This window comes from Phoca vitulina, unplaced genomic scaffold, assembly GCF_004348235.1.
Source record: "Phoca vitulina isolate PV1807 unplaced genomic scaffold, GSC_HSeal_1.0 scaffold11, whole genome shotgun sequence".
Classification (NCBI taxonomy): Eukaryota; Metazoa; Chordata; class Mammalia; order Carnivora; family Phocidae; genus Phoca; species Phoca vitulina.
Window position 1 is genome coordinate 6,513,795 of NW_022589714.1, and position 11,528 is coordinate 6,525,322.

The 11,528-nt window shown below is 39.6% G+C and overlaps 1 protein-coding gene across 1 annotated transcript in view; it reads left to right on the top strand.

Moving 5' to 3' along the window:
• Positions 1-10,007, top strand: part of TBX18 (T-box transcription factor 18) — a 30,078-nt gene extending 20,071 nt beyond the window's left edge. The window contains exons 7-8 of the mRNA XM_032409339.1: positions 5,080-5,174; positions 6,725-10,007. Of these exons, the coding sequence (XP_032265230.1) occupies positions 5,080-5,174; positions 6,725-7,449 (820 nt within the window). The 3' untranslated portion in view covers positions 7,450-10,007. The remainder of the gene's footprint in view (positions 1-5,079; positions 5,175-6,724) is intronic.
• The last annotated feature ends 1,521 nt before the right edge of the window (positions 10,008-11,528 follow it).

Genomic DNA, 11,528 nt, shown 5'->3' on the forward strand with positions numbered 1-11,528 from the left:
GGGACAGTTTGATTTAAAATTGTAGAGCGAGAACAATCAGGTGGTAGTCCAGATTTTTAGTTTCTCCCAGCTGATTATTTGGGCAAGGCTGGTGCAGAGATCTTTTCTCAGAATACAGTCAAGTGCTTGCAGAATATACTCATATGCAGCGGCATTGTTTAAACACCATGCAACATGAGGACTAAAATGCAGCTGAAATGCATTGAGAGTAGAGTAGCCTTTAATTTAGTGCAGGTACATCAACAAGACGGACTAATAATAGGACTAATAATTCCCTCTAAAATTCTTTATTCTGTAGGAAGATTTGCAGGTATTCCTATAATACCTATTGCCTGATATATTGAAATCATTCTGCCTTTTTAGATGTTTGTTTTAATGTGAGAACAACTTTGCTTGGCTTTTGTTATGTTACATTGGCTCTTGGTTAACTTTGCTGTCCAGAGGAGTTTCTAAAAGCTGAATAATTTAGTAACTGAGAAGGTCACTGGTGAGGACTAATGGGAGCCTTTGGGGTGACTTCTTTTCTGCCTTGACAAATACTTTGATGGAATCTTCTTGTGGTTTTGGTGACAGCAGCATAGTATTTATCCATTTAAGGGTCTTGCATTACTTTCATTTCATTATTTTTTTTAAGTAGTGAATACATTTATTAAAATTCACTGCAACTCCAGGAAGGCAGCACGAGGCTTGAGGAATATAACAGCCAGAAACCGTGTCCAGGCTGCCCTGTAGGACTGACCTAGCAGACACCTCACTGCTATCGACACTGGGGGAATCACACTGCTTGGATACTGTTGGTTCATTTTTGAAACAATACATTTAAAAATATTTTTAAAGGTGTATTTTGGATAGATACCAATAGTGAATAAACCTACAAATAGAAGTGAGATGATAAGATGCCTAGGACAAGTTTTCAGGAAGAATTCTAGAAATGTCGGCATAATGAAAAGGCATTTGAATTTGGTCAGTGAAAAAAATCAGTGGGATTGGTGAAAATAAACTGCTAAGTCCCTTGTTTGGTATCATGAGGTCAGAATGCTAGGTTTGATATGAAATTTTTCCTTCCTTTGTTTTACAAGTATATAGATGTGGCATCCGTGGTGCTTGCTACTATTTCTTTCCTGACTCTATAACTTTTAAAGTTTTTAATGGACATACAGGACATAAGGAATTACGTTTTAACACTTTTTAAATTTTGTTAAATTTTAAATTTTTTGTTTTGCTCCAAATGTTTAAGCAATATCGTAGTACAAGAAAATTATGTTGAGTCTATACATAGCTTTCTTATTAGTGACATGAATAATTTCACATTTCGTCTCATTAAAATTAGTTTTCCTGCTTATGATAGATAGCTCTTCAGTGCTTATTTTGGAATGCTAAATATTTTTTTTTTTTTTAAGATTTTATTTATTTGCGAGAGAGAGAATGAGAGACAGAGAGCATGAGAGGGAGGAGGGTCAGAGGGAGAAGCAGACTCCCTGCTGAGCAGGGAGCCCGATGTGGGACTCGATCCCGGGACTCCAGGATCATGACCTGAGCCGAAGGCAGTCGCTTAACCAACTGAGCCACCCAGGCGCCCTGGAATGCTAAATATTTATAAATCAACATTCTCTATTTAGAAATCTAATTTTAACATTTTCCATTGATAAATGCAAAAAAACTCATATATGGAGAAGAGGGAGTTTGGTCAGCTTTAAAGATTTCTAACATATATTTTCCTTAAAAAAAAAGTTTAAGTTTTATATAAGACTTGGAGTGTGCATTGGTGTTGAGGGCTTGGGGAAGGAGTGATATTTTTTCATATAAATAGAGAAGAAAGCCCATGAGAAAAAATTCATTTTATTTCTTTAATGCCCCTGGTCTGTAATATATAAATTCTGTTTTTATTTTTCCCCATATATGAAATAAACAAATTAAGCAGGACAAGAAATAAACACGGACTTGTGATTTTTTTTAAACTTTATATAAAATAATTTGCTTTAATTAAAAATTGTCCCTTCCTGGTTATTTATGGTTCTACAGCCTATTTTATAGGAATCAGTAGCTTCAGCCCTTAAAAGCTCTCCTGCAAGACATTTGCTACGTGCAAGAGAATTTATGTGCTGAGAATAGTTTCATTCTTCAGTTAGGCCTTAGGTTTGACCCTATAAAATTTTTTACTCAGGAAGGTACAGAAATTTCTTTGCTTTAAATACTTCAGGAAAAACATAACCATTTTACTAAATAAACTTGGCCATTTGATAGCGTAAATTAGGGTGGTGATAAAATGTGGAAATTGTTCAAAGGCATCTTGTATAAATTATCGCCTTGGCTACACTCCTGCAGGAGGTGCCTTTTATCTTTTCTTTAACTAGATGGGAAAAGTCTCCATTACTGGAGAAAATGAAGGTCTTTTTTAAAAAGTCCAGATTCAGCTAATAAATATTTTATAACTGTTTCCTGCAAAATATCTGAAATCTTTTCTGGAACTTGCAGGGTGAAACAGCAGCCTCAAGAAAAGTATCAATAGCTTCAAGTCATATCACTTGTAGATATGTCATTTTCAGAGCATCTCTTTAAAGCTTAGGGTTATATGTTTGCGATGATCAGTAATGTCTCCCCAAGAACTGGGTCTATGGATTTGTATCTGAAGCATAATAAAGTTTACACTGCTAAAACAAATGATGCAGTAATGATCCTCTCCATAGTTAATAAATGTCTAAGTCCAGTGGATGCTTATTAATTACCTCTTAGCAAACTCCCCTCGAGACCACTCCATGGCCACTTTGGTATCCTTAATATTCAAATCTATGACTATTGAAACTCATCTATGTGGTAACAAAAAAGCAGTTTTATACAAAACTGCATTCTGACATTCTTTAGCATTTAAAAAAGCTTGTTTCTAGAAAGTCATAAAACCTTGTACAAATGAAATATAGAGTAAGCAGATAAGAGTACCCAGCATTCATTAGTTGAGTATTAAATGCAACCTGCAGGCAACATGGGGTTTTGGGACTGACCAAGCTGCCAAACTGCCCCCAAATCAATACTTTAATGTACATAAAATATTATTGAGTAGATCTTGCTTGCATCTGGCTCATAGTCAGCCACAGATATGATGTCTGGTTTTGGAAAAATCACTTGGGAGCGCACAACTTTAGAGCTAGGAAAGGATGCAGAGCTTTCATAGTCTGATCCTCACTTTGTGGGAAACTGAAGTCCAGAGAGGTTAAAACATTTACTTAGGGTCACATAGTGAATTTTAATGAGTTGGAGCCATAGCCCAGTTCTCCTGACCCCCAATCCAGTGTTCTTACCGTGAAATAGTCCTCTCTCTGTAGAACACTGATTACATCCAAAGCTAGGTTCTGCCCTTCATGCTCAGTGCAGCCCAGGTGGAAGGCATGTGCAGGTCCACTCTGCCCTGCCCTCCCCTTTGGCAGCCCTGTCCTAGCACCTGTGTGGGGCTGGTGATGGCTTTTGGAGGTGCTCCCACAGCAGCACCCCCTGAACTCGTGACTTGAGAGATGAGTCAGGTTCATGTCTGGACTCATGTGAGGATGGTTCATGCACACAAGCCTGTGCGTGCACTCAATACCACCCATCCACACACACACACTGCTGTCCTTCTATCACTAAGATGGGGTACTGATGCTCCATGGAGTCATGGTAGACATCAACAAATCAATGGAGTCTACAGTCTGAACACTAAGGAAGTAAATTCAGTGTGTAAAACCTTAGAACAGTAGGGCAAGTTGTGTAAGATGGTTTTATGTGCACATATCACTTACTAGGAGTGTTTAGAGAGTTTTCACCATGTTGTGTAGGTGGTATGACTCTGGGGCCAGGGGGTTCCTCTAGTCTTAATTCATAGTTCTTGATTTGGGGATGCAAGGTATCCAGAGGAGGCAGCAAGTTGAGTGCAAGTGATTAAAGACCCACTCTTTAACATTTGCATTAAATACAGATTATCTGTGTTAAATAAAACCGTATCTAACAATCACAAGAGAAGTCTGAATGTTGTTTGATACTAAGAAAGCAGGCATTTCCTACAATGGAGCTCTATTTTCATGAAAATCACAGTGTTACTAAGATTAACAAATTGCTTAGGGCTTTGGTAGTTGAGGGAAGACTGGCGAGGTCTGAAGAATGGGCTAGTTGAGTGAAGCGCCTCATTTCCAGAACCTAGAGGACTTAGTTATCTGATTCAAGGAGAGGAGGACTCTGAATCACTTATAGTAGGAGATACATTTATGTATGTATTTAGATATATAATATATATATTGTTTTCAAATATATATATATTTGACATATATGTCATGCAAATAGTTTACAACCAACTTATCTTGTCTCTAAGTATCCGTTCACTAAGTGTATGTAGGGGCCTTGAAAAGAATGTTTGATGCTAATCCTAGAGCCATATGTGGTACCGGCCTGTGAGATCACCTTTCTGTGTTCCTCCTGCATGTTGGGCTGAGAGGTCAGTGCTGCCTGCCAACCCCCTGGACTCCCTGTTGCTGAAGGGAGAGCCTACGCTGGCTGCACTGGGTGTGATGGAGATTGTGCGCGTGCGCCCCCCGCCCCAGAGAGAAGTTGGTTTTCTTTGGATGAGTGCTCTTCTAAAGCTGGCTACCAAGGCACCAAATGATGGGCAGAAATGCCTCTTCAGAAAAAGTGGCTTTACAGGGTCAGGCTTTTGTGTCACAGCCTTCCTCATCAGAGGGAGAAGTAATGTTACAGTGGGAGAGGGTGGATTCCAGATCCCAGAAGAGCCTTGGACTCACATCAGCTAGGATGGACCACTTCACCTGAGCTCCTTAGCACAGAGAGACAGCTTCTTATTCTCCGAGGTCGGCTTAGTTTTCTGAGAATGTTAACAGCATATCTTGGGTGGTTTCCATCGTCCTGTGCTCCTGGTGACAGAATGGTAGCCCATCTCTGAAGTGTTTCTTTCTGCCTGTGCCAAGCTCCTGCCCTACCAATGTGGGGGGACGCTGTCAACACCAGCGATGTGTTCTGAGCTGCTTATTACTGGCGAAAGCTCCAACTGCTCCTAACGAGGCTTCTTTTGTCCACCTCCATCCCAATCCTTCCATTTAGAATGGGTTTGGAAGCCCTTGTGGAGTCATATGCATTCTGGAGACCTTCACTACGGACTCTCACCTTTGAAGATATCCCTGGAATTCCCAAGCAAGGTAAAACACAAAGTCTCCTGGGTCATAGCTACAGCCGGTTCTTGACTGGAAGCTCGGGCACTGAAAAATACACCTGTCGTCATTGGCATCCACAATGGCGACCTCATCACCAACATCCTCTTGTTACAGAATCCACCTCTTTTCTGTGAGGAATGGGGATGGGAACCAGAAAAATGGCTCTTGTGGTCATAGGTTAAGTCTTGCCATGTTGTAGGCTGTTTATCTATTTCACAACCTTTACTTCACCCTTAAATCTCTTGTTAAAATTATAGCTGGACTGTGGGCCCTTGTGCCAGGCCCACCTCACAGGGAATTGCCAGTGCCGGTCCCAGTTCACCTTTCCTTGCCACTTCTTTCTGCACTTCCTTCAGCACAATGGCCTCTAGGCAGGGTTCACCTGCTGGATTTATGCTGAGGAGGTCAGGCACCCTGGGGCTCACCTCTGAGTTTTTCCCCCAAGCTCAGGCTAGTGTTTCCTCAGAGGGAGCTGTTTGCAAAGGGATGATGCTTCCTCCTCTGCTGGTAGGTAGGACTCTTGGTCCGCTCCTGCACTCAGCCTTTTTATGCCTGATCCTGCCCAGCACCCCAGTGACAATTAACATGCTGGGTTTTAGATAATTATCATTGACTGGATGGGGCTTTTAGATTATTTTGAGAAGCTATATAAAACACTGTTGCTGGAGCAATGAAGGCTTTACAACCTGTCCAGCCTGTTGGAATTCTCCTCTCCCCCTAAGTTCTGTCAAGTTTGCAAACATCAATCTGCCAGTGAATCCAGAGAGGGGGAGACGGCCACCACCGCCGTTATTGATTGGACACAAGGTCAACCACCCTCTCCGTTTCACAGGACTGTTTATTTGGTGGGCCTCTGCTCTTGTGTTAGCATGTGATTCACCAACCTGTGTTCTGGTTGGAAATGAGATTTTTGAAGTTCTAGACTATTGCCTTGTTGTAATAGCCCCATGTGATACAGCTGTGGGTACACACAAGCTTTCAGTGGGAAGCTGCAGATATGTTTGAGGCAGGGTGTGTCTTTGACCAATTTGGCTCTTTCCTTGGAATTCTTTTCCATTTTCATGCAAGAAAACATATTGATCCAGAGCAAGGTCTGCTGAAAGGGTAAAATATGGAAAGAAGAGAGGTGATGGCTATACTTTAGGAACAAGATACAGAGTAAGATGAAAGTTGTCAAGTTGCCAGGAAAGTATTTGTAAATATTTATTATAGAAAATCAGAAAACTTGAGGAAAGTTAATGGAGGGAGAAAATGTGAAAATTCTATGTGGCAGTGTCCTGATCTCTTCCGCAATAAAAAAAGAAAATTATTGCCTGGGGAGATCATATGCCTTGGAAATATTGAGAGGATCTGTGTCTAAAATATTTCAGTCTGAATTCAGTTAAATTATAATTCCTTGAGAGCCAAGACCATCTTGTTTTCATCGTTCCATGTAGGCTTCCTTGTGACAAGCTGTGTCTAGCTCATGCTCACAAAATTGAAAGGAAAACATGGCCGTGGAGTCGTTGCTCTTTACATTTCAACTTCTTTTGTAGGAAATACAAGTTCTTCCACATTGCTCCAAGGCTCTGGGAATGGCGTTCCTGCCACCCACCCTCATCTTTTGTCTGGATCCCCTTGCTCCTCTCCTGCCTTCCACCTGGGGCCCAACACCAGCCAGCTGTGTAGCCTGGCCCCGGCTGACTACTCCGCCTGTGCCCGCTCTGGCCTCACCCTCAACCGCTACAGCACATCCTTGGCTGAGACCTACAACAGGCTCACCAACCAGCCCGGCGAGACCTTCGCCGCGCCCAGGACTCCTTCCTATGTGGGCGTGAGCAGCAGTACCTCGGTGAACATGTCCATGGGCGGCACGGATGGGGACACTTTCAGCTGCCCACAGACCAGCCTGTCCATGCAGATTTCGGGGATGTCCCCCCAGCTTCAGTACATCATGCCTTCACCCTCCAGCAACGCCTTTGCTGCTAACCAGACCCATCAGGGTTCCTATAACACGTTCAGGTTACACAGCCCCTGTGCCTTATATGGATATAATTTCTCCACATCCCCCAAACTGGCTGCCAGTCCTGAGAAAATTGTTTCTTCCCAAGGAAGTTTCTTGGGGTCCTCACCGAGTGGGACCATGACCGATCGGCAGATGTTGCCCCCTGTGGAAGGAGTGCACCTGCTTAGCAGTGGGGGTCAGCAGAGTTTCTTTGACTCTAGGACCCTAGGAAGCTTACCTCTGTCATCATCTCAAGTGTCTGCACATATGGTCTGATGAATCCTTGAAGTGAAACCATACTCAGATTGGTCTAATGTATTTTCTTTCTTCATTTTCTTTTTCTTTTTTTCTGAAAGCAATATGAAAAGAAACTATCAGTAGCTTGTAAGATTTACATGTAATAGGAAATGAAGGCTCCCTGAGTGTTTTGACTTCCTCATGGTGAGATTGTAATTATCTATGGTATATATGTAAACTGTACATAGCATGTGGAGTTTTGCAGCCTATAAAACCACATCCTCTCTCTTCCCCCCCCCATTTCATCTAGTTGCACAGAGTGTTGGCATAAGTAGGATGTTTAACCAAAATTCTCAGACTCTTTTAAAAACCAAACAGCAAACTTAAAACTTGGCAGTGATACTAACCAGACCAAGACTTATAACTTAATTTATCAGAAAAATGCTCTACACAGTTTCATACTTGAGTGTTGATAACTAACAGTAACCAGCACACAGAGTCTTGTGATTTCTGTTATTCTTGGGCACAGTGTGAGAACCTAAAATGCAAAAGCCAGCTGAGGTCTAAGTATTAGTTCTGAGGTATTTGTAATCATGAAGGATTAGCTTTTGTGTTCCTGCTTGCTCTTGTTTGTCACAGGTATTAGATGATCTTGGTTCTGTAAAAATCCATGACCTATAATAATTATTTACTTAGGTAAGGTGGAAGAGAGGCTTATACTTTCTTTTCACTTTCCATTGGGTATGTAAGAGGTATTTATTCATCTGCAGAGAATAAATTTCCAGTATTTTGGATCTTTTGCTCGTTTTATTTAGTCAAAGTAGACCGTTAAAGAATGTTCTAGAAACATTTTTAAATTCCAGTTTTCATCGGGGAAGGACTATATGATATGAGTGGAATGCCAAAAAGAAAATAAACCCACCTCAAATTCTTTGATTCTAATGAGAAATGTCTATCTTTTTAAATCAAGAGGAATAATATTGTCAGCCATCCCTTAGGTATAATTTTTATAGTGTGGTTTTTCATTGAGGATATTTTTTCCATTTTGTTTTTGAGATTCCTGACCCGTGGTCTATAAGGAAGGAAAAAGGCATTTGTGCTACTTATTTATGTCTTGTAACTCCTACAAATTGAAACCTCCCCCCTCCTTAACCTTGTTTTTCTGTCTGCGTCTTTCCCGAAACAAATAGATTCTAGGCCTTTATGGTATTAAATAACACTGTAAGAAATTTCAGGGGGTTATCTCCAGCAATCTGTCTTTTGGGGGTTGTAGTGCAAAGGCCAAAGCCCATTACCATAAAGACCCTCTTAGAGGATGAAGGAGGAAGATACTAATTATGATAAAGGATCTATAAAACTTTTAACCTCAACAGCATTTTCACCCTCAAAACTGGAAAAATGAAAACAGGATTAGTTTTTGAAAAATCCCTAAAATAATGTATACATGGTTTAAGATTTCAAAACAAGTAACTTCGATAGCACATTAGGAGATGAATAGGAAAGGCTAAGAATGCATGATAAGGAGCATTACTGTATGTCTGTTGAGAAATTAAAATAATGTGTCTGTTCATTGACTCATTACCTTTCATATATTTGTCAAGCTAAAGCAGATTTCCTTCCCAAGCTAAGTGAGATTTCCTTTCAGTGCTAAACAGAGTTGCTTTAACTCATCCCTAGTTGAGATGGGGAAAGGGTGTAGCTCCTGACTTGCTTCTTTACTTTAAAACAGCATGGCTGTTAGATATTTAAGCAGATAACTGTTTGAAAAGTATTTGTACAGGATGTGATTCTGTTTATGGATATTGATAAATTTCCTCATGGATTTTGTAACAGTTCCTCAAATCAGTATTGGTTTTTACACTGAGGATTAGCATGAAGGGACACAAAATACTTCCAGTAGGTAGATCTGTAGAAGATACCTGTGTATGGTATTAATAGCTGGACAGAGATTTGGGAAAAGTCCTCATGAGTACATTCCAGCCTTAGCGCGTAGTACAATTCAAGAACGAGAAAGTTGTCTATCTTGAGAAAACATGGAAAGTAATGATCTATACTCATATGTATTAATAGGGAGAGCATTTTCCTTTTTGCTGTTGGTGATTTGAAATGATACAACAATATGAGTAGAATTTTTTATTAATTTTTTTGATTTAGCAATAGTGTACAAATTGCTGTTTCCTTTAGGTTTTACTGTAAATATTAATCACCATGTCACTTCAAAGACTAGCCTTTTATCGTTATATTAAATGACATACATGCATTGATAATTATAATTATATATCTGTATTTTATTAAAAAGTGCTTAAGAAATTATATATTAAAGTGTGTTACTAAACCCTTTTATGACTTTGGAGGGTAATCATTTAAAGTGTCTATAAATGTTGTTCCAAACACAGATTTTGTGGCTTTCGATTACAAGGCATGGAGAAATGGGTCTGGCATTCATTTTTCATGTGTTAAATATAATTTCTTGGGGGCCCTGACCATGTCATTGAAGGTGAAGCCCTGACAAATGTTGAACACATGAAAATTCAAATGTAAGAAGAGGAGGCCATGGTGGTATGTTTTGTTTCTGGTCCAGGCGAGAAGGGCAAGGATACAAGAATGAGCTGCTTATACCACTGACCAGTGATGACAGATCACTTCTAGACCCCTTGACTGGAAAACATTCCAAGGGGCATTGTCATGAGGTGAGGTTGCTGCTATCACAGCCAGTCACATTTTGAAAATTAACACTTGCTTCTATACAAGCTCCTTCCCAGAGGTCAACAGCTTTTCACAAGCAGGGCACCCACTTGCTGACCCCTGATTTCTGGAATGTAGGGGGTCAGGAGACTTTTGTGGCCCCCAGAAGAGACTGAAGCACAGTGTTGCTGATATAGCAAAGGGTCACACTCACTCCTTTAATTAGTGAAATTTTGAGCAGAAGAAACCTCACCTTTAAAATGTGAATTCCTTTTGAGACATCACTCCTCAGATTTAAACCTATCAGTAACTCACATCTTAGTATGAATTAGATGAACAGAAGCTTCGGAGGTAGCCAGAGGTTTGATCAGAAGAAAAGAGTAATCTTTGGAGTAGGGCAATTCTGGGAAGATTTGGATGGGGAGGAGGAGGTGCAAGGAGAAGGATCTCCAAGCAAACCTGGTGTAAAGCCATTAAAAATAATAATTTCATGAGCTTCTTTCAGGAGTCATTGTAGAGTTGGTGGTTGCTATGCTGATGCTCTCTCTAATTAGACGGGTTTGTAAAGAATCCTTTCAAAGTGCAATCATGCTGGGTTTCCTTATGGGGAATTTATTGACTCATCTACATGGAGGTTTTCTAAAGCCTTCCATTGCAAGTTAAATAATGTTATTAAGTTATGACCACTGTGTTTTAATATCCTTGATAATCCTTCTTTAAAATATGTGCTCAGACAAGTTGAGAGAAAGGTTGAATATGTGAACAGTTAAGTAGACATGCATGAAGGCAGCCTTATGGGAACTCATTATCAGTGATGGAAATGAACAAATAATATGTATTTAAGTATAGGAACATCCAAGAAATATGTAAACTTAGTATCCATCTACATGCTGATAGACTTTCAAGTAATTCATTTTCTTTTCTTCTTTTTTTTTTTTTTTTTGAATTTTGGTATGGCGAGAACATCATTTTCTTGGGAATTAGGGAGGTTGGTTTCAAACCTTGGGCTTCCCAATCATGATTTTGGACAAAAACTTAACCAGTTTCAGTCTCAGTTTTTTTATGTGTGAAAGGAGTGTCTGGAATGAGAAATTTTACATTATAAAATTCATATGACATTGTATCAATATCAGTCAGCTTAGTAGGAAAATAGCTTTATAAAAATGTATCTTTATAAAAATAGGTTTTTTCAGATAGATAGATAGATAAACATATATATGTGTATATCTCTTTTTACAAAGAACATACCATGACCTTGACCAGGATTATTGATTATTTTAAATTTATTGGATTACTTAGAATTTATCTTTTAAATGGAACTATGCTATATTAGTTATAATATGTAGGACATACTTTAGTAGTTGGGGGAATCTGAACTTAATGTATTTGCTACTTTATAGTGAACAGAAAAAGATGTTAATAAAATTTCTTTT